Here is a 24,026-nt window from a genome sequence, read left to right as displayed (position 1 = left end):
CAGTCGCGCTGACCCAGGCGCTGTCCCCGTGTCGGCAGCCGCTCCTAGCACTCCGGTGCAAAGCGGCGAAGCCCGTTATCGGCTAGACTAGAGGGGGGCCGGACGGACATATTCAAAGGACCATAAAAAGGAACCACGTTAAATATCAAATCAGAAAAGAAAAAGCCGTGGCACTATTTGAAAAAGTTCGCTCTTTTCAGTTGAAGTTGGTAGCAGCCATGGCGAATTCCACTCATAAAGTGATTGCCCAGCATGCTTCTTTACTGGAGTCCGTATGATGGCACAAAGATGACAAAACGAAAGCTGCCTGTCTTCCTGTGTATTTCATTTCAATGTATTTTTCTTTCTCTGTGTGTGTGTGTGTGTTAGAGTGAGAGAGAAAGAGAGAGAAAGAAAGAGAGATTGTCAGGGAACTGCGACCCGCACTTGGGCCTCTGAAGAGTAGCATGAGGTTCGCGTGCCGCGGTTTGGCCACCCCTGGGCAAGGCAAATCGAGTGCAGCAAATCTCTCATGACTTGCGCTTTTAGTATGTCTGCTCGTGGTTGTATGTGCTCGAGCTTTCAACTTCGCTCTCTCTGACCTAAGATGAGACAAACTATACGGTAAGTGGAGATGCTGTGGTATATATTTGTAGCATCTTCCTTTCCTTTTTTTTTTCCTCAGAATTTTAGGGTCGACCATATTATATATTTTTTTTATGATGTGGAAGCCAACTTGCCGCATGCGTGGCGCATTTTATACCAAAAATGGCAATTTAGCGCAACATGTAGCAGAGTTTCGATCATGGCGCAGCACATTGCCGCGCTTTAATTAAATACATTATTTTCCTCCGGAGATTTGGGGGCTGAGCTTCTGCAGATGACGGCGGAAACAAGCGCTCTTTGCGAAGGACACATGCGAAGACGCTGGCGCTGATCGACCGATCCCGGAAACACCCTCAATCAAGTTCGTCGACAAAACAAAACTTTCTGGCGACCTTAGCAGTCATCAGGCGTATCTCTTGTCCACCAAGACGCTCTTAGTTGGCTAATTCATAAAACTAAACGGAAAAAAAAAAAAACAGTGTATTCTAAAAATACGGATGACGTGTACGTCTCAAGTTTCCAACGAGTCACGTGTTCAATCGTTTCTGAGAATATTTCCGGGTAGTGCTCGCGTCTTGTAGTAGAGCCATTTAACCCAATGAATGGTCAGGGGCGAGTTTCCCAGACCCGCGAGGTAAAGCCGAGCGAGGGAAGCCATTCGGAGTGTACAAACAGACGGGTGCTGAACGCTTCACGTGTCTCGAAGGCAATCGAAACGACGCACGAGAAGGAGTCTGCCGACGAACGAGGGAAGTGAGAAACGAAACTTGGCGGGAAACGAACCGGCGCGGGTCATTTCTCAGGAAAATGACGCGGGAATGGGACAATGGCATACACAAAAGAGCAAAAAGAGAGACCTGTCTGTTTTTTCTGTTACTTCTGCTCTTCAAAAAAAAAAAAAAAAAAAAAAAAAAACCCAGTCTCAGGGTAAACGACGAAATGGTTGGAAAAGGAAAGATCGATATGGCGATTTTCCCCTCGAAATGCCAAGTCAGTCAAACATTCGAGATGGAACCGTCAGACAATGGTGTTGACATCGCGCAGTGAACCTTTTTCGTTCAGCTGTAAAAAAAAAAATGCAACAATCACAGAGGAAGAAAACAACCACAACAACCCCTTATTGTTTACGAAGAAGAGTCTTTGCCGAACAGAGCTGCAAGAACTGCCCACGCGAAAGCCCACCCAGATATGTGCTCATGTGGTCACCTTCACACGAAAAGTATTTTTTTTTTCTTTCTCAGACAGCGGTACGCCAAGGAAACAGACATGCGCAATCGAGTCTCGACACATTACCAACGAATTATCTTGAAGAAGGCAAAAAGAAAGCGGGGCCGAATCGTTTATATATATACACAATGTCATTACTGTAATTTCAAAGCATTACGCGTTCACCACTAAATACCGTCGTCTTCCAGAAGTCGCAAACAGCGACCTCCCCGTGCAATTTGACGGGATATTGCGTAACCAAACACATGCGCAGGGCGTTATTCTCAATTAAACCCCGATTTACTACTCACACCCTTTATTGCATGTTAGCCGGCCATACGAATTCAAGCTCACACAATTGACACGCATCTCTTCATCTCAACGTGTAAAACAGAATTAACGAACTCATAAAAACGCTATGGACCGTGAGTTCACAAGACGATGAGGTCGCGTGAACTACGAGAAAGGCTCATATACTTGAGCAAAAGAAACAGCGCGCGCTTCGGCCCCCGAAGTAACCTACAACGTGCAGAGAGTCACGATTTTCGGATTTATAGACCCCACCGACTTGGAATCGCCGTCCACTGAATTTGTCAACGCTTTACCGTTCCTCGCGTATTCTTCTCATTCTGTATTTCAAGCATGCGCCGAAGGTTCTCTGAAACTTCTGTTCTGAAGGAAAAAAAAAAAAAAAAAAACGAATGAAAACGTTACATTTTTTTTTACAGCACCAAAATGAGGCGCTGTAGCATGTTGCGTCCTCCTGGTGTTTAGCTAAAGGACTGATTAGCGAGCTCTCTTTGCGATTTTCATAAAACTCGGGTAAAACAATACGCTAAGTAGCGCAGCAAAAATGACCTCGCTAAACTTCCCAACCTCGTGATTTCTACAGAACTTCAGCGTCCTAGGAACTGTGACATCAACAGACTTGGAAGGCCTAGCGAAACGGAGCAACACGAAGTCCCTTAGGAAAAAAGACTAACGTTTGTAAACATAAAAAAAAAAAAAAAAAGTTTACAGAGAAATGCATCTCACTGAGCAGTTACTTCAGTAAACGAAGTCGGAATTACGATGAACCAGATTAAAAGTACAATCCGAAGCCGCATAATCACGCCCATTCATTTTCCCTAGCAGACGACCATAATAAAACGGAGCTGAAGGGTTTCGTGGACGCGTAACAGAACGCTTTTGCGCCCACCTGCTACGCTCGAATAAGGTCCGTAGAAACGAGATAATCAGACCGTAAATGCAAACTGACACTGCGGAGGGAAAGGGGTGGGGACGGTGCATTTCCATTATGTCTAGATAACCAGGCCGCACTTTCTAAGCAATCATAACGATGCTATGACGTAATAAAAAGAACGTTAGTGGGTCACAAAAATTAGAGCAGGAACGATGCTTCGGCAAACATTCTTCGTTAACGAGCAATTTGGACGGCCTCTCTGGATGATGACGATGATTTGAAGACAGGAAGGTTAGCATGAACGTGTATATACCCAGCTGGCTACTCCGTTTTTCCTGTGACGAATGCTTCCGAAGTGTTACTTAACTTGCAATCCACTTCGGTGCTTAAACCACAGTCCCTGACAAGACCGGAACGCCGTCTCTTTTGTACGTCCGGCCTCCCCTGTCGCCCTCCGCGCTGCGTGAGCATGCTCGACGCCAAAACGTTATCGAAGGCGCGCGTGGTAGAGAAGAGTCTCCGCCGTTCTTTTCCTGTCAGTGAGCAGAAAAGTGCGCTCCGATTTCAGATCAGATCATTTCATTTCTTCGAGCACGTACAAGGTAGGGCGAGGGAAAGAAAGGTGGGAGAGGAGGAAATAGACGCAACGCAGGCGAGAAGAGGAAACCCCCTCCCATCGCCAGCGTTGCGTCCGCCTCCTCTCCCACCTTCCTTTCTCTCGCTCTACCTTCTTAACCTACAACCTACTACAGATTCGCGTAGTCAACCCACCGAAAACAATGCAGCGTCGTTTTAAGTCACAAATGCCAAAAGGTGTACCCCTAAAACAACCAGCACAATTAAAAAAAAAAAGAAAGCAATAAAAATAATAATAAAAAAAGAAAAATAAAAGGAAATGAGACGAAGCAGCGGCAACAATCACCTCATCCACGTAGTCGGTCGGACCCGGGGAACCAATCAAAGGGTAGCGCTAAACGCGCGCTAACATACAAGATTTTCTGAGCACCGCGCGCCCAACCCCCCGCAAAAGAACACATTGGAAATCCAGTACACCAAATCGGGAGGCAATCTCGGATCACGTGTCGAAAGCTTCCAAGTCTCGATCGAAAGGAAGGGCAGCGCGCTCCGTCCGCGCAACACGCGAGCAGACGGCTGCGGCGACGAGCGCCGGTCCAAACAAAGACGACGCCCCACCTCACCTGATAGTGGCCGTGCGCCAGCTGATGCTGGTGGTGCTGCTCGTGGTGCCCGTTCAGCCCGTTGGCCATCTGCTGTTGTTGCTGCTGTTGCTGGTAGCCGGTCGGCGCCATCAGCTGATGCAGCTGATGATGCACGGCGCCGTCGAGAAAGCCGGACACCGCACCGCCGTGCCCGCAGCCGGCACCGACGCCGCCGCTCTCGTAGGGAAACATGCCACAGCGGCGCACGCATCAACGTCGGCTCGCCGCGCGCGCACGGCCCAACAACGACGCCGACGCCGGAGAAGCTAGTCGGCACAATCCATCGCGGCGACGACGACGACGAGGCCGCGTCGGCGGCGCGGCTCTTGGCAGCGACGACACTGCAGCCGCTGTCACCACCCAACCCAGCACTGCACAACGAAAAACCGCCGTCGACGTCGTCCTCGTTGTTGCTGCTGTTGCCGCTGATGCCGGCCGACCGACGACGACGACGACGCGAACAAGGGAACCAAGCGGAGGCAGCGGGGACGCTCTTGCGCTCGCGAACGGAAAAACGCACGTTGTGCGTGTATGTGTCTGTCGCGTCGCGAGCGAGCTCTCCCTCTTTCTCTCGGCCGCTCGCTCGCTCCGAGGAGGAAAGAGCTTTCCTCTCTGGAGAGAGCGGAAGGAAAGAGGGGGGCGCCTAAAGCAAGGACGGAACGGACGAACGGTGCGGAGCAGCGATGGAACACAAAAAAGAAGGGAAAAAAGCCGACGGAGGGGAGAACCGGAGAAGCAACACTGGTGAGCGGCGAAGAGCGAATAACAAGAGAAAAACAACTCGGGGATAGACAGATAAAACAAAAATAAAATAAGGGAGAATAAAACGAGGGGCGCTTACCAAGAGGGGAAAACTGAACCCCAAAGATAAACCAAAAGAGGCATGCACCTCCAAATAAAAACAGAAAAAGTGAGGAGGGCTGCAACGGCAATACAAAACGAAACGCCGCCACGCGCGTAAAGCGGCCTTCCTTTCCGCTCTTCAACTAACGCCCTCCCCTCAACTTTGCCTGGCTGGGCCTTGTTTTTACTTTCCTCGTTGGTAGATGCCCCATCTTTCAGTCCCGTTCTCCTTTTCTTCCTTCCTTCGTTCGTTCACCCGATATATAAAACAAAACAAAAATCACGAAGGAACCGAAAAACAACAGCGGAGATGGCTTCACCCCAACCCCGACTTCGCCTCCCCCCCTTTCCAGCGTCAAAGAAAAACACGCACGGAAGGCAACGCAAAACTCTTCGCAGCAAAGACCCAACAACGTCGCGACGAGCCAAAACAAAAGCGGTGGTGTACAAAACGGATAAAAAAAAACAAAAAACGTAGAAGAGCGCGACGATCAGTAGGTCCTACTGCCGTGTCTGCCGAGCGGCCCGCAGCGTCGATAACGTAAACACTGCAACAATACGGCCACACAAAGGACACTACAGTCCGTTTCGGCTTACGATGGACCGCACCGGACGCTACGAGCCAATCCAGCTTCTCTGAACGTATCACGTGATGACGGGTCCCCACGCGTCGCTGCGCTTCTCCCGACGGTCACGTGACGATCACGCGGCAGTGGATTGGCTTCGATGGCTCGTAGAGTCCTGTGTGGTCCATCGCGAGTTGTACCTTTGGGTATAAAAACAGGCGCGACCCGTCGGCGTCGTTTCGTTGACGCCTCCATCCATCCACTGTGTGATCTTTCCCGGATTTCGCTACGTTCATTTGTTTATATTTGTTTTGCGGTTGTCGCTGTAGTTTTTCGTCAGCGGCGACAAAACAAACGCGCGAGGCAACCGCAGAAAGCCGTTCGACGACCACTGAGAACCGCTCCGAGTGTGTGCCTTCCCGTCGTCCGAAAATGATGGCAGGTTATGAACCACTCACTACGAGCCAACTAGCTAAAACCGCGCTTCCAAATGAATGCATAAACGGTCAGTCACTCCCACCCCCCCCTTCCCCCCCCCCCCCCAAAAAAAAAAAAGAAACATTAATACACGCGTTAGCGAACTTCAGCGAAGACGCAGGAAACGCGGAGTTTCTTGCATTGACGATGAAATTAAGTTTGTTGAAATTCGTCTCGTAGGAGACTGCAACCTCCTTTTGGATGGCGTCGAAACTTCACGAGGGTACATTTTAAAAATAATGTTATAGTAAAGCATAACGAATGCAGCCATGGCATCCACCCCCCCCCCCCCCCCAAATAAGAAAAAATATACATATATATATATATATTTTTTTTTTTTAATTTTTATTTTAGGGATATAGAGCTTTGCGGTACGAAGGTGCGTGGGCATGGCACGCGCGAGGAGCCCGAATGTTCCGACGAGGATCAGTACAAGCGAAAAAACTTCTTCCCTCCCCTTTTCTTCCTTGCTGGTGCCATTTCTTCCACCGAATTTCCTACTAAAAAAAATCTTTGAACCGAGTTTTTGAGAGGCGGCCCCAGTTCTTCGGAAAGAGGTGGATTCCCAGAAGCAACGTGCCCGCGTTACGGATAACTGATGACACTGCCGAAGTAGTAAAACTCTTCAAAAAAAAAAAAAAAAAAAAAAAAAAAGATAGAAAGCGCCGGGTGGAGGGAGCGAAAAAAAAAAAAGTCCTCGAGAGCAGTTTTTTTTTTACTTTTTGTTCTTCCCTAGCGTGACATAACCCGCAAAGCACGGAATGCTCAAGCGCCGACGGCCGGAAAGAGTCGGCCCTCAACGCAGACGACCTCCCGATCGGATCCGCCTTCCTCCAATAACCAATCTTAATACAACTGCATAACCTACGAAAAAAAAAAAGAACATAATCCCGATATTGACGAAAAACAAATGCCCCCCCCCCCCCCCCCCCCCCCAAAAAAAAAAAAAAAAAAAAAAAAAAACAGTAGAGGCGGAAACGTCACGCCGCCACCGAAGCGAGTGCTCGCTTCGAAGCCAACGGCCCCCCGGGGGAAGGACCAAGAGAAAAGACAACGACGAAGACAAAGATCGTCAAAAAATCGAGTGCTTCCAAACTAAAAAGAAAAAAAAAAAAAAAAAGAAACGTTAGGGCGAGGACGGGAAGGTGCTGAACAAACATCGCCCCGGATATTTCGGAGCTACCGCCATCGTGGCATTATAAACAAGTTAATGAAAAAGAGAAAAAAGAGAAGACAAAAACAATAGGAGGCCCCTGCTTTCTGTTTGTCCGTCGCCCACGCGACAAACAAATCGCTCCGCAGGGATGCGAGACAACGAGCGCCGGATGGCAAACGCGGCCGGCGGCAGGCACCGCCAACGCCAGGCAGCAGACAACTTTGAGCCGAATTAACCGAGCGCCGCCGCTCGAAGAAGAGAGTTGCCGAGCGGTGTTCGCAGATCGCGCCCCAAGTACAGCATACACAACATAGCCGAGAGGAACAACGGCGCGCTGCTCGCCCACGCTTCGACGCGGCGTCGCTTTTAGCGGAAGAACACCGGCAAAGATTATGCGCCGGACGAGAGAGAGTGTTCCTCCGCGCTAACGGCGCGGCTGAGCATTTCCGCGATGTTCCCCCTGCCTGTCCGCTACCCCCGAGCTAAGTGGTAGCCGACAAGAAAACGTCGATACTGCTTTACGGTCCGTGGGCGACCGAACACGGAACGAACAGTTCCGACGCACCGTCCGAAGCAACAACGCCCATCTCATTTCCGATACGGTCAGAGAAGAGGAACACTCGCAGCGCGCGTGGGACGGACTCCGATAGGACCTTCGTTTCGGTGCCCATTGTCTGCGTCGCCATCTCGGCCAGCGTCGCTCGTGGTCTCGCGTTTTCGAAAATGTTCTCACTCCCACGGTCATCTTCCGGGGCGGATAGCGCCGAGTCGGACAGTGCGGGTCTCACCACACGGGTCGCTCTCACCGCCTACGGGACGACGACGGATTCGATGGCTGTTTAAAACGCAACGGGGAATGTGATCACCGCCGAGCCCCAATTTCGGCCAGGCACGTATCGTTGCCGCGAGTACAGCCCAACACGAGGGGGCGGCATGCGCTGCAAGTTGCGCAAGCGGTTGTAAGGGGTGAACGCCCATCGGTGTCCCGTTGCAAGGCCTTTCGTTCTCTGGAAATACGCCAACGGGGCAACGGCGGGACGACCTATAGGATCGCCTATGGTCTCTATGGTCGACTGCGGGCAACCGCCAACTTAGAACACTCGCTGAGAACCTAAAGGTCAACTCCGGTCGAAAACGAAACTAAAATAAATGACTGGTATTGCTTTAGTGGCACACAATATGATCACAGCCGAAATATTACAGCAAAGTGAAGCCGCGTACTCCGCTAAAACCGATTGTAAAGGTGCGATTAGCTGCTCTTTAGCGGGCTGCAAGCGGGCTAGCTTTTTTTGTCGAGCAACACTGGCGCAGCACCCACGTCACGTCGCGGCCGTACGGCTCGTGATCAGTGTTGCCATCCCTCTAACAAATAGTTTCGGTTTTGCCGTACACGGCCGCAACCAAACGCTGAGCCTCGATATTTACCAAACTACAAGCAATATCGAGAAGAAAAAAAATATATATACCTCGTAATTCAGGGACGCTGCTTTAGCGGCATCTCATTGTCGCTGCACAGCCAATACGGGGGCGGCAGTAACTATCAAAAAGGCCGGAGAACCTACCACGGAGCAATAAGAGTGTTAGCCCCATGACCCAAGCGCGAAGTCCATAAAAAGATACCACTGCCTCTCTCGGCGACGCTAGGCTCTTCCCTGAGCGTGCCACCGAGCCTAATTTCAGGGCATGCACTAAGGGATATTAACTCCGACCACGAGATCTTAGGTATCAGTACGCCACGAACACAGACAAAGCCAGAATCTCGGAGTGTCACACCCATACTTCAAATATCGGACCGATCTTTTTTTCTTAGTTTTAGCTCTGTTCAATTAAAAAGAAAAATGATGATTTGTAATTGTTTGTAACGGTTCGTGTTTCCGTGCAAAGAAAATGCCGAACCAAAATTAAAGAAGACAAAACGTTCATTTTTCTCAAAAAGTAGACAATTAAAAGAGCAAGCGCGCATTTATACAAACAATGGAAGAAAAAAAAAAAGAAAGAATCCGGGTAAAAGACACCGCGAGGAAGAACGGCTCAAGGCACTGAGTATGCACTCAGAAGCAGAACGTGAACTTTCCGCTCGAACCGAAAACCGATAAGAATATGTTTCGGTTTCCCTCGGGAACAAAATAAATAACGCTACTGCGCTGTCACAAATCAATCCTACCTCGTTTTTCGAGTAGAATCGCCTTCCCACATCTATCGCCAGTTACTAATCGCATTTCTTTGTTTATTTGTATATAAGAACCCTCTTGCATCATTTTTTGTTTGTTTATATGGTACTTAGTTTTAGTGTATATCGCCTTCGTGATACCTCGAACCCTCAAATAATAAAAAAAAAAAAAAATGTATGTGACATGATTTGTTTGGGAAACGCTTAATTTCAAGCATCAATGTCTGTTTTGTTTCTTTTCCAGTCGCCAGGCTGGTGACGCCAACCATCAGTGCGCTCGCGCCGTTAGTCGACGGAACGAAGCTTCGAAAGCCCTTCCGGTCAGGCAACGGCCATCGGAAGTACGATGTGCGCCAGGCGACGCACCGTAAGTTCAACGCCATGTTTGTTTGTTTTCTCTCCCTCTGTCCAACCCAACCGCGAAACTCTTAAAGCTAAAGCTTGTAAAAAAAAACAAACAAACAACAAACGAATAAAAGCGAGGGACCCGAGCAAAGGTCGTAGACCTCGGTTTTCGTCTGCTCGCGAGCAGAGGGAGGAAAAAAAAGACACAAAAGAAAGATAGATTCGCGAACGCGGAGAGTGACACAACTCAGATAACGCTGATAATAACGTTCTTTAAAAAAAAAAAAAAAAAAAAAAAAAAAAAAAAACAAGCGACACTCGTATTAGCGCACGCTAACCGAGAGAGGGTAGAGGAGCCGCGCGCACAGCTTCAAACGGCTCGTAAAAACGACGGGACCAGCAAAGAACCAAATTGCAACCAACACAACCACGCGAAAAAAAAAAAAAAAAGAAAGATCAAGCTTTTTTTAATGATCGGCAGGGTTGACGGTGAAATAAAACCAACAGAAGATAATTAAGCGAATGAACGCCGGGTGAAGGCAACGACGGCGTACCATCACGCACAACCCAATTAGACAACCCGTGGCGGTGTAAGCTAGCCCACGGAACAATACAACGACGCACCAACACCGCGTTTCTTTTTTTATAGCAGATATTGCTTTTGTTCATTGAAGCAAATTGAGCTCGACGCACCTGCAAAGCAGGGCGAAGCTCCGCAGCGCCCTCTTTCATTCGACGTGTCGCCATCTTGGCGCATGTAGGGACATGATACGTATATACTAATTCGATAACTCCACTCAAGGTGGCGTATTTGAGGTTTCTTCCCCGCTAGTTCCGCGAGTTCGTTACCTTTCATGTACTGTCATTACTCGACTCGCATGCGCGCGTGCAAGCCCAGCAATAATGGGACGAAATGAATCGGCTCGTACCGATAAAGATTAGGATTTCCTCAGATCCGTCTCAGAATTTTTCATCTTGAGAGTTTCGGTAATACCACATAATACCACTTATTTTTTTATTTATTACAAATCATATTTTAGACAAGGAGCTTCTAAGTTCCAGTTCGGCTGACCGAAACGTCGCCACACACGCGATCGGCGTACATCGCCGCGTGATTATTAAACCAACGAGGATGCGGCACGAGAGCCATCCAGGAAGTCCCCCGGGGTTCGGACGTTGGCCCGCGTAAAAGCCAAACGTAAACTTCGTCGAAAAACAAAACGTAGAAAAACAAAACGGCATTAAGAAAAAGACAAATGGCCTAAGAGCAACGAACACCTTTGTAGCACCTTAGCAGCACGCACGGTCATTGACCCGGAAAGCGTAGAACCGCCCCTTTACTGCCTGACACGTACGCTCCACGGGTGAATAGATGAGCATAGAAAAAAACTTCGCGGCAGGACAATACGCAGCTAAGCGCCGTTTCTGGAGAATCCACGGTGTGACCACTGCGGCACGTAAACTGCCCAGCACAAGCCTTACGCATCAGGCTATCCACCGCGGGGTTTCAGGATGCTCAACGATAGACCGCAACCACCGACGAATGCCACAGAGCACAGGTTTAAAGGGATACTTACAACGAAATTTCGGCGCTAATTTCTTGGTCTATTCGTCTTCAAGGAACCAGCATTACATCAAGCACACCAATCTCTCGTTAAAAAAAAAAAAACACGAAAAAAGTTTAAAAATTATTTACTAGTAAACGATTAGCAAGAGCACCTAATAACCGTCGCTAAAGCCCCGAAAAAAAAGAAAAAGAAATACCGCGAAATACAGTGTAAAAGACCAGTCGGAAACACGTTGAAGACAGCAAATACCTGGCCTAATTTCAGGAGACAATAAGCAATATGTCTCTTTAACAAAACTAAGAAAAAAAAAAGTATCGAATGCACGATTTACGCCGCTCTTGCTTCGCAGGACACGTCGCGGGTCCCGAAATCTACCGTCCGCTAAAAATAATGCAACGACTGTAAAATGCGAAAACATTTCTATTAAAAAAAAAAAAAAAGGAAGAGGAGAAAAGACATGAAAAACAGTTACGACTTAAGAGCAACAGCCCCGATGCTCAGACCCCTGTTTGAACAGCCCCGCTTTTCTTACTACGTAGCCACCGGCCTTAGCTACATTTAATAAAAAAAAAAAAAAAAAAAAAAAAGAAAAGCAGGTTACAGCTATCACTTGGGATTTGTAATACTAAAAATAATATCCCCCCCCCCCTTTTTTTTTTTTTGCACACACACAAAACAAAAAAGCGAGATTTCGGTAAAAACACGGGAAGCGCGGATCGCAATAACGAGCGCTATTCTGCGCTGCCAACCCCGCAACCTACAACAAACCCGCGAGCACTCGGTCGGACGCCGGCATCAAAGCGCTCGCAGGGAGTGCGAGCCAAGCCGAGCGCCCCCTCCCCACAGACAGCGAACAAGGCGCACGCGAATCGAATCGAAGGAACCGCCGCCCTCCCGCCCCTCACAAAGGGCCCTCCCTCCGAGTGCACAACACACCGAGGCAGAATGACAAAAGGAAAGGGAGTGCCGGGAAGAGCGGGGCACTCCAATTCGCCACCCTCATCCCAGGGCCTCCACCACCCCCACCCCGCAGCTTCCGAGGTCAATACCGAAGCGCACGCACCCCCCACCGTGCCCCACGCTTACGAAATCACGCTTCCCATAGAAAAAATATCGAATCACGCGGCGGATTCGAGCGTGGAGAAGGAAATTAAGGAGGCTCGTGGATAAACGAGCCCTCTTTCCACTGCGTCTCAATGTTTAGTAAGAGGGGGGAGGCGCAGCACGCTCGTGTCCCAAGCAGCAGTCACAGAGCCGGGAACTAGGAAGTGCCGTGGATAGCGATCGAAATAAAGCGAGGACCGGTCCTGCCCGCAGCGATTAAGAGACGCGCCCCGCCTCTCCGAAAACCCCGCTCCGCAATGACACACGAGGCTGCGGCTTGCTCCGGGATATCCCCGCTCGGTCCTGGGACTAGGCTCGTCCCAAAACAGCATGGACCAACTTCATGGGGAGACCACCTGCCCCATCGGGAACCAGACTGGAACATTTCGGTACGACGTCGCTCGTTTTGGGTTTCGCGCTCGAACGTTGCAGACGCGAGCGTCCCTCCCACCGATCCTTCGTAATCGGCTTTCGTTGGTTGACTGCAGCTAGCTGTCGTGCCGCTTCCCCCCCCCCCCCTCCCCTTTTCCAAAAAAAAAAAATGTTTTTGGTTTTTATAATTGATGTAATAGTACGGCTCTTTGCGCGTGATCTACGGTTCCAGGATTTCTAGCGCGATCCACGGAAAACTGCACTCTACACGGTCTTTCGGCTACGCGCGAGCGTTGTGCACCCTGCCATCGAGCTCACGCGCACTCGAGCATTCGTCGAACGATGATTCGTCGATGTATCGTTTTGTCGACACCGCCATGTTTCAAAAAAGACAAGTCGCTTTGCCGAAACGAGCACGCGTTCGTTTCAGCGACAGGTCATTCGACGTTTCGTCGTGGACGCGCAGTGCGCTCTCGTTATTCAAGGTTCCAGCGCAAGCGAAATGGAGTACACCAGTCTTATTAACCCCATCTTCACGTTGTGTGGCTGCGTTTTCACTAGCTTCGATTTCCCTGCACCGGTGCAGAAAAGTGGAGGGCGGTGCACTTCCGGTCGTATCTGAATACTCCTACCACAGAAGTTCACTGCCGCACACCTTTCAACACCGGTCCGGGTAAATCGAACGAAGCCACAGTCCACACGCCATGCGTTATGTGCCGAGAAACTGAGAGAGGAGGCAGAGACGACAGGGCACGCCAGAACGCCGAGCTCTGGTTGCGATCATTAGTGGGCGCACCTAAGGGACCGAACCACATGGGACGTTTTGCACGCGCTTCGTCAGCGCCACCCAGCGTCAGGCGCGGCGCTCCGTGCCGACCCGTCCAGATTTCAGCGTCCACCGCCCGCGCGTCGCATAGCTGTTTTGGGTGACGTCGAGTGACGCCCTCCGCCGTCGCATCAAACAGAAACCGCCGCGCACAAAAGCGGATATTAACATCAATCACACCAGCACGAGTTTGCGACGCAACTTAACGAACCAAGCAGCGGCGTCGACAAACCTTCCTCCGGTCCGACGGACGTCTCGTCACCACGCAAACGCCAGGACCGAGACATCCGACAGCAGCACACTCAGGCTTCTGGGACGTCATTTGTTGACGCTTCGAGACCACGTCGACGCATGGGCGGGATAGGAAGCCAAAAACAACAGGGAAAGGCGCGCTCCAGGCTCGCTCGCTCCAGTGAGCGAAGAGAATATTGAGACGTCGTCCTGTCCCATTCTGTTCCTTCGACTTTTATATTCTTTTCTGCCCCAGTGTCAGGTATATTCAACATGGTTACCACATCCACAGATACCGTAGACAAAGCATTTGCACGCATTCACCCCCCCCCCCCTCCCCCCCGCTTTTTTTACGCGCGCGCACACACACACAAACAAAACAAAACAAAAATATAAGAAGAATAAAACGTACAAAGCCTGGTAAACAAAATAAAAAAAATTCACACAAATCGATTAGCCTCACAACTTGTTTACTTCCTGAGTACGGGAATATGCACTGACCCCCGACATCTTCCCTGTCTCACGAGTGGAGACTTGCGAAGAACGGACGTCTCCCTAAATGGGACAAGTCCCGAACTGGAGAGCTTTCCCCTCCTAAGCAGAGTCACCGCATCCACAGGCCATGAGTTCAGGTTGAAACTGTTCTCTAGAAAAAGCCGACGCCTATGCCGCGAAACATGCGGCCGTATCCCGATACTGTGAAGAGGAAATAGGGCACCGGCTTCGGCTCGTCTTGGATCGACTCAAGTAAGGAGCTTGACCCTGAAGCGGGGCGACGACAACCAATCCGCCTCGAAGGGGAGCGGCATCGAAGCAAGCGAGCGGAAGTTAATCCAGTGGAAGCCAAGCAACCGCGACTGCAGTGAGCGAAGAGAATAAAATCACGCGGGACACGGGTCCGGAAAAGCTCCCCAAAAATAAAAGCGAAATCGTAAAAACTAGAAGAAATGGAGCCCAAGATCGACGGGGAAGAGAACACGGCAGTGGAAGGGGCTGGCTGACACGTCGTAGCCGAGCACCTTCCAAATAGCACTCGCACGTTCTCGAGAAATCCTAGTGGTAAAACACACAGAAAGCGGGAAGGGGGGGGGGGGGGAGGGACAACGACTAGATAAAAACTCGATACAAAATAAACGAGAGGGGAGAGCACGGTCCTTCTAGGCAAACCACGCAGAACGTCCACCGACTCAGGTTCCCCAAACAACCTTGAACGGTGAAAAACCTCCCCTCTGCGCTCGAGTCTCTTGCGTCTCATTTTCACTACTTCTTCCACCGGAAATGAGGAGGAGGGATCCGGAAAATTAAACGGGAATAGTACGATCAAATAAAGAAAAATAACGGCGAAAGAAACGGGCGTTTAAATCGCCTCGCGAACGCATCGGGGAGGAAGGGAGCGAATAAAGAAACACGAGGTGAGAGAGAGAGAGAGAGGGTTTGTATGAGAGAGAGAAAGCAAGAGAGAAGGTCAAGTTGAATGAAGGAAACAAAGGCAAGACACTGAACACACATCACACCGTACGAAAGAAGAACTGCCTCCCACAGAAGTCAAACAAAACGAGCGAAATAATACAACTAAAAGCACATCCTCGAAGCTCGTGAAACAACGCTACGGTTTCAGAAGACACCCAGCGGGCTATTAACGTTCGTTAAGCTGCGCCTAAATTAGCCCGGTCTCTTCAGACACCATAGGACGGAAGGCGGATTTAAAGGCCACAAGACGATGCGAAGCGAAATAGTCATTGAGCTCCAATTACGTGCCAAAGCTATTGACAGGCTCGCAAATATTCTGGGCCGACCACGGAGAGCCACTATGCCACCTCTTTCCACTCACTCGCAGCCAGTTCAAAGAGCCGGAGCGGAGTTATCGGAAGCTCGGCGCACGTAGCTCCGAGCCTGCCGCAGATGTCACGCACTCCAAGGATGATAGTTGTCAAAGAGGCCAGAAATTCTTGCGCAATAGAAACGATTAAAAAAGTATTCAAAAATAATAATGAAAAAAAAAAGACTTATTATTCCCGATAGCTTTACTGCATGTACCTTAAACACCAAGTGTTCTCTAAACTTGTGTGTCTGTTCTTGGATCGCTTTTACGACGATTTACCCTCTCATTGGTTTTATTAAAGGGATTGTCCGGTCAAATTTTGTATTCGAGAAAACAATTGAATATCATTGGTATTGCCTCGAGACACATCGTACGTGCAATATCTGAATTTTATATGGCCCTCTGCGTGAGTAATTGAATTTATACTGCTCCATTCGAATTCTAGCGTAAACGCTGCTTTCGTTGGCAACATTGAAGCCCTGACGTCACAAAACACAAAGCGTGCATTTTTGTCTCGTCGTTTGCCCGCAAGTGAACGCCTCAGCGTGCTTCGTTTTTGTTGTTGTGCTCGACTTGTTTCGTGGTTGGGTGAGATTTTTGTTGCGCGGTTGGGTGCCACAACGACCGGGCAGCACATGCGATCCAAGACATGACGTTCCACACTTTTCCGCGAGATGTGCTGTGACGAGCAAAGTGGATCGTCGTCGTGCATAGGAACTGGGTTCCCGTCAAGATCGAGATCCCGCTTATGCAGCAATTATCTCACAGAAGAGAGCTACGAGCTGAGCTCTAAGCGGACAGAAGGCTCGTAAGCTGAGGTGTGATGTTGTGCCAACGATATTAAACTACGCCCACCCACTCCTCTCCCAAATCAGATCAGTCAATTTAGGTCTGTTCTATCGTCTGAACTGACAACTAGTTCAGCAGTGCAGGAACTGGTGCATTCGATTCAACCGGAAATTGCACGACCGCTGCACTGGCGCGTTCGATTCATCCCCAATTTTGAGGAACTGGGTCTCAACTTGTTCAGAACTAGTTCTGAACAAGTTGAGACCCAGTTGAGACCCAGTTCCTCAAAATCTTGCACCGGCTCCGCTGTTCAGCGTCCGTGAAGAAGCAGACGACAAGAGCAGACGGCGAAGCAGACGACACTCCGCGTCCGTCTCTGCTCGCGGTGTCATTTTTCGCAGCTCTTGCTCGAATGTCTGCGATGTTTAACAATAACGCTGATACGGAGGTTGGATTTCCTCTCATTTATGATAAAACGTACCCGCAGTGGACGCGGAATTAAGATTACAACCGAGGGTAGGAATTTGCTTGATTATGATATTCTGAAAATGTTTTAGGCACCTGCTCGGGTAGGTTTGGCTCCCTGTGGTGAGTGTTGAAATATTAGCTCACGTATTTTTTTTTTTTTTATGCTCTGTTGGGATCCACAGTGTTGATATTCTTACTTACAGACACGGGAAAGGTATTACCCTCTTAATAGTCCCCGCCTTCAGTTGCTCTTGGATGCATATTGACGACTCCGATACATTGCAGAGTTCTGGGATTTAGTGCGTTGGCACTCGCATGTCCCCGTAGCTGAGCATAATACTGCATGCTTTGTCCGCTGGTATCTGTGGACGCCGACTAACAGGCCTGGGAAAAACGCCAAGAATCGCCATTTTTGCCGATTCTCGCTTCAACTTGACGCCAAAGTTACGGTCGATAACAGTCTCGGCCAAGACGCTATCGTCAGGCCTTCATCTTCGATGTGACCGGTATACCGACCGCGCTGCCGCCTGTGACTCTCGACGCAAAATCATCCTGATGCCGCGAACCTGTCGTCGAAATGCAAAGATGCCCTTTGAGGGGCATTTCCCGCTACCTCCTTGACTTGTAACCGATTATAGTTCAGCCTGGTCGAATCGAACAGACCTTGATCATGCAGCGAAACCGAAACCAACAGCTAGGCCATCTCGAAATGATACCAAAAGTAACAGATATCACGCGTGCAGCCCGATATCTGTTTGACCCGCGTGTGAAAATGGAGCGTGTCTACGATTCACCAAGCCGCCCAAGTCAAGTTATGACATGCATTTGAACGGTTCGCCGTTTGCCTTCGACCTGCGGACATCGCCTGTGAGGGAATGACCCGCAGCCTCATCACGCTCATCACCGATCCATTGGATCCGCCGAAATGTGTACCCAGATGCCGCTTCGTGTACCTATAGGTGCCGCTTCAAAGGCGAAATCTGCAACCTTTGCTTTGCAAGCGCCTCTAGTTCGATCGGCGTCCGTCGCAGTTGTGTTTGCGCGAAACGGCATACGTTTGCTCGAAGCTTATGGCTGTCTGCGAGTATAATATACAGCTAAAAGGCGTGACTTTTTTTGCACGTGCTTGGGAACTGCATTAAAATAACCGTATTTCAGTAGGGTACTGCCTAGGAGACTATATAATTCGAAACCAAATACAAGACATCCATCGACCAACGCTTGTTATCCCGACCATCCGACAAACCTTTGCGTTTTGTGACGTCACGGAGCACCTACGGATGTCAGCCATTGACACTGGCGAAATTCGGGGTGCAGTTTCGTACATGGGTTCATGAAAGATTTAGTTAATAACGAGAGATTATATATCAAAATAAATATGACGTTTGTCTATATGAAGGCTCCCTCGACGTAACGAGCGCAAGAACTTAAGTACTTCCGGTTTCGACCGGGCAATCCCTTTAAGGTTTTGCAACGACGTCGTCCTAATGAATTCGAACCCGGCGATTACATTTAAACACTTTCTCCGTAGTTTCCTCAGCAATTCGATAGCATTTTGCACTCCGGCGTGCCCTCGTAAACTTCAGAAAACCACTGCCCTATTCTCGGTCCAAGCTCTGCAACTGGACAGACTGGTACAATGTCATCCGTCTGCCACTGGACAGAGTCAAAGAAACCCTTGGCCGCATAACTCACCTGACAGAGAGCATCAGTGTATCTTTCCCGTTTTTCTTTTATACAATAAACCTGTAAAGCCATAAAAGAAAAAAAAAAAAACCCTCTAAGTACAAAAGAAGAGAAAAATTTCGGCACCCAACATACTTATGAGGGCCTCATCCAATAAATAAGACAATGCGCAGCGACTAGCAACAAAATGAAATCATGTTATTTCATATAGGAGCGCAGTATTTAGACCTGAGCGAAAGGGTAAACCAGTCACCCGATGGCCGTCGCGCCTGTCGTGCCGACCACATGCGACCTGCTAGCGCACGGCTCGCTTAAAACGAAAACCGAAACGTTCGGCGACAACGAGTCTGTCAGCGGCGGAGCCCGAAAGCGACAGCACTCGCTCGTATGCTCGATAAACTTGCGAGGTCGCCCGCCGCAAGAACGGCAGAGAAAGTCAACAAGAAAAAAACAAACGCGCAACAAACCTGTAAAAAAAAAAAAAAAAAAAAAAATGCTGCAGGGTGAACGAAAAAAAAAAAAAGGGGGGGGGGGGTGGACGTAGACGTATAAAATCAAACGGAAAGGGGAAAAAAAAAGTATGCGATCGTATACAGGATACAAATTACAAAACGGTCGACTCGATGAATGAATGGATCGACGAATGAACGAAGGCGAGCGGCCTCCACCGCCTGCCCCCGGCCGACACGAGAAAACGAACCCGACCGCGCTGAACGACACCCAGGCCCGCCTACGTGAACGGGAGACCCAGTTCGGAGCACGGAAAACATCGAAGAAAAAAGAAGCGAAGCGCTAAAAACAAAACCCAGGCTCACTGCACAAGCGACCAAAACTGGAAAAAAAAAGAAAAAAAATAAATAAAAGAGGTGAAATGCCTAATTACCGGCGCATTTTCGACAAATAAGGCGCTACGGCGAAGAGCGGGACACAAGGCAGTTCGGCGCCACGTTCTCTTGTCTGTGAGCCCTTCCTGCCGTCCGCACATTCAGGTCGCAATATATGCCCCGATGGCGAGATATGTCCCCCCAAGGACACTTCACCTTGTTATTCGAACGGCACACGAACAACCGTCGAGTTATTAAAGGAACGTGTGCGCAAAAAGTGATTATCAGGCAAGAGCCTGCACTAGCCGTCCTTTCGGCGTATCGAATAGCCATCACTAGAGTTCCTGTGTAGGCTCCCTACGGGAGCCAGAGTTGCACGTTTGTTTTCCAGGAGCCGCCGCGCCGCTATTCGCCGAAATCCCATCACGCGGGGAGCCGGACCAAATGCCGTGCAGGAAAGTACGTTCCCCTGCTTTTGAGCGCGGCGCCGCTATTCGCCCAATTCAGTCAAGTGAGGAGCGGGATCAACATGCCGTGCGGGAAAGATATGGGGATGAACGCGCAAGTAGGGAGCCATCACCACTCGTCCTGTGTTCTGAGTCTTTGTTTTCTTTAACCTTCTCGAGTAACTAAAATAACCGTTTCTTACTCTTTTTTTTTTTTTTAATGCGAAAGTATTATACGCTTTATTACGCGAAAATCCGGCGTCGTCGGCGGCGTGATCGAGCGATGGTACCAAATATGGCCTACAGCGCAAAGAGAAAAACAACAGGTAAGAAATGCTGGGACTGACGTCAACTTTATTAGAGAGGCTCCTGTAAACCCAGTAAACGAATGGCTTTGAAAAGAAATTTTTGTACATCTCAATCTGGGTGGGAATCGCACCCGGGCCTCCGGGTTGCCAGATGAGCAGGCTTTCCCGACGCTAGGGCGGCTCCACGGTCCTGGCTGACTAGACTAGGTGTGCCTAACGCCTGCGTCACCGACCACGAGGCCAATGGTCCTCTCAATCAACCCCCGCGGACAACACCGCAACCGTTACCACGCGAAGATTACACGACGACAAATGCCCCCTTTCGCATTCCCACACGAAGCAATCCTGAGTGTCCCTGCCGAATTTTTTTTCTTAATCTTTTTTAATTTAAACACATAATTCGGTGAATATGCGAGCGAGATAGTTGTATCAAGGAAGATTTCGAAAGAAGAAACGACGCTTCGAAATGGCCAACAGAAATGCGGTTCCACCAAAAGCATAAAAAAAATAATAAAGAAGCTCTATTTACTTTATAGTTATATCAGAAACGGCCGCCCACATTCAATCGCAATAAGCGCAGAAGCGCCGCTGCCCCGAAATCCCTCTATCGAAATCACTTTATACGTCTATCCGACGTAAGAAATCCATCTCCCGCATAGTTTCCGACCACCGTGCACATTTCGGAGCGAGTCGGAGGAAGCCTGCCTGCTCCGCATCGACTCCGAATGCAGGCGTCCAAGCAGCCCGCAGCCACCACACGACGCCCTCCGACAATCAGCGCGAAACACATGTACGACGAAACCGACCGATCCGACGTCCGACCAGACAATACGACGGTCGGAGGCGACGGTTTTCAAAGCTCTCCGATGCTATGAAAACCCTCGCCCCCCAAAGGTCAGTCCGCACGTCGGATCAGAAGGTTTCGTCGTACATGTGTTTCGCGCTAAAGAATTGATACGTGCGCGTGGACACGCACGATAGATTGCCACTTTTCGCGCAGGAGGGGACCAAAGGGAGAAACAGACGCTCCAAACGCGCTACACTCTTGCGCGGTCACTTCGACAGGAGTCACGCAACGCCAGCACGCTCGGAGCCACAGTCACCGCAGCGATACGAGGCAGGAAGACGACGAAAGTTGGCGGAGCGCGCCGATTGGACCTCGGCGACAAAAACGCCAAGTCATTGTCGTGATAGGCCAATCGGTGCGCTCCGTCAACTTCGGCCCCAACTTTGTGTTTGACGAGTGTACGGCCCCTGGAGCGGTGCTTTCCCCTTAGCACGAAAGGGCGCTGCGGCGAAGCAAAGCACGCAAAATCGCGATTGTTACTCTGCGGTTGTCGCTTCCCTGCAGTACAAAAGTGCGCGGTGAGAAGCGCACTCAACGAGACTCAGTCCCCAGAACAGACGACGAACACAAGTATTATTGTGACACTTCCGAATACTAAAGTCTTCGATACGAAATACAATCGAATAGTACGCTATTTGAGGAGGTATAAACCAGGGGTCTCCAAACCCCGGCACCCGCGGCCAACCGTGCAACACACGTAAAATTAAAGCAAAAAAAAAAAAAAAAAAAAAAAGAGAGAAGAAAACGTTGTCGCTGAGACGCGCACCGAAAAGGTAAACGAGTGATGTAAGAAAGAACGAGCGAAAAGTGGGTTGAAAGGCGGGTTTTCTCGCAGTAATATTTATTGTTGGTTGTGCACCGCCATTACGATTCATAGTCTCCTGCTTTAGGGAAGTATAACTGTGCTAAAAATTACCCTGCGTTCTCTCGTATATCGTGCCTAGAGTCTTGTGTCGAAACCATTGCATACTGTCGTCATCGGGTATACCGTTTCCAATTAGTCTTCTGGCCCGTGTGAATACCCCCAGTTCCTATCCACTTTCATTTATGCCTGGCGAGTTTTCTGGGTCACAATTATTTCGCAACGTCATAATTAGCAGTATATTTAATTTCAAAATAACGTATACGTCCACCTTACTTTTTTAAATATTTTATAGGTCATTTATATCGAAATATTTATTTTCCGGTCCGGAGCCCAAAATGCTCGAATTTTGATGTTTGTTCCGTCTCGCAACTTCTTGGAACAACACCGAAAACAGCGGGCACGATCTTTACGCTCGTCGAAGGGCTTCCACGTGCTAAGCACCGGAAAACCTGGTCGCGTGCTGCGGCAGGTGCCGGAAACGCAGCTTTAACTTCGAGCTTTGACAGGGCGTGGCCCCACCTTCCAGTAGGACTCCGTGCGCATTCATGTAAACGTTGCCGCGTCGGCTTCATTCGAAGGACGACTGGAGTCGATGCGCTGAAATCGCGTTCATGCAAACGCGGCTTATGTTACCTTCGAGGACGGTTCAACAATAAACAGTATTTTACGGAATCAAAACAGTATTCTCCTTCGCGATCGGGTTTTGTGTGCCAAGTCCCCTTTCCTTCGGAGATGGGGTGTGCATCACTTTTAATGCCCCTAAAGTCCCACAACTTCTGAATGTACGACGAAATTCTCGAATTTTCCATCAGAACCAATGACGAGACTCGCGTACTGCAATTCGAGTATCGCGAGTGCACGAAGAATCCAGGGCGTAAAGGTTCATTCATTACTCTCGTATGAAAGTTAACACCTAAAGCGGCGCTCGTGACGTTGCCTGGTTGCCATCTAGTTTGAACCAAAAACCTCGTTGCAGTGATCGTTGGAGACCAACACAGTTTACGGGAAAGCGCGGGAGAGCAAAAATATTCCACGAAAGTTCTTCGCTATTTCGGATTGCTCGGCGTTTCGCCACCCCGACGCACGGATGGGTGGACGGCATCGGGCGGTAGCTTGCGCCACCTGTAGCCCACCCGGGGACCCCGTGGTTGACGGTTCTCTCGCCGTCGGGACTGAGGACGCACGGGGAGCGCAGGTGGACGGAGAGCGGCGCGCGTCGCGACTTCACGGCCGAGCGGCGACGGACGTCCGCCACGGCGGACAAGACTCAACGAGGAGGCGGCGACGACGACGACGGCACGCAGTCAGCCGGCAACGAGTCCCGCACCGGTTCGCGTCACCCTATCAAAGGGAAAGGCGCGCCCAACAAGAAAAAAAATATATATATATATTGTCACATACCGCGGCCAGTTTCCGGAGAGCGGCGAAGCGGACGCGAGCGATCTGTACGCATCGGACTGTTGGCAAATCGCTTCGATAATTACGTTTACCAGAGGTACAAAAAAAGAAAAAAAAATAAAAGACCCGAGTTTTATTTTAGGTTAGGAAGGATTGCACAATATGGCTACGAGCCATTGGAGCCGATCCCACGCGGTGTGAGTATACTGTAACTTTTGGATGGGAAGGCTCGCGGCTTCGGTCCATCGCGACGTGCAACAGGAGGAACGGCGCCAGTGGGTGCAGTCCTGACGTCATTCGGGAGAATCGTACGACGACACGATGAGACTGCCGGCATTCCGCATTCGTGCAGTCACCCAGTGTGGCGTCCAACTTCGCGGCCGAATCATGGCCTCTCGATGAGTCACGGGCGACATCCCGGGCGGCGCATCTTCAGCGCCCGGTTTCCCCTCCCCCGTCCCCCAACCAGCCAGCTTTTTAACGTACACAAAACCTTCGCCTTCCGGTAGTGGTCAGCGTCTCGATGACTCTTGAGCCGGCTTGCTAGAATGAGCGTCTAAGCTGAGACAGCGCGAAAGAGAGCTCCGCCAACGCCTGGGGGAAAGAGGCCTCCATGGATGTCACCCCGTCTTCTAAGTACTTCTTCCTCGTTGCCTCAAGAAAGGCCTCAAGGAACTCCTCCTTTGTTGCCTCAAGAAAAAGCGTTTTCTACTCCGCCGAC

General features: G+C 49.8%; 1 protein-coding gene across 9 annotated transcripts in view; it reads right to left on the bottom strand.

The window, feature by feature from the left end:
• Positions 1 to 24,026, bottom strand: part of LOC8029575 (transcription factor 12) — a 214,047-nt gene that overhangs the window by 133,269 nt on the left and 56,752 nt on the right. The window contains exon 1 of one of the 9 annotated variants that reach the window (XM_040207814.3): positions 4,174 to 4,758. The exons of the other annotated variants lie outside the window; for them this stretch is intronic. Coding sequence (XP_040063748.1) covers positions 4,174 to 4,386 — 213 coding nt within the window. The 5' untranslated portion in view covers positions 4,387 to 4,758. Of the gene's footprint in view, positions 1 to 4,173; positions 4,759 to 24,026 lie in introns of those variants that run through there. 9 annotated transcript variants of the gene reach the window in all.

Source organism: Ixodes scapularis, unplaced genomic scaffold, assembly GCF_016920785.2.
Source record: "Ixodes scapularis isolate PalLabHiFi unplaced genomic scaffold, ASM1692078v2 PGA_scaffold0__279_contigs__length_252992795, whole genome shotgun sequence".
NCBI lineage: Eukaryota > Metazoa > Arthropoda > Arachnida > Ixodida > Ixodidae > Ixodes > Ixodes scapularis.
This window is presented reverse-complemented; position numbering and strand designations above follow the sequence as displayed.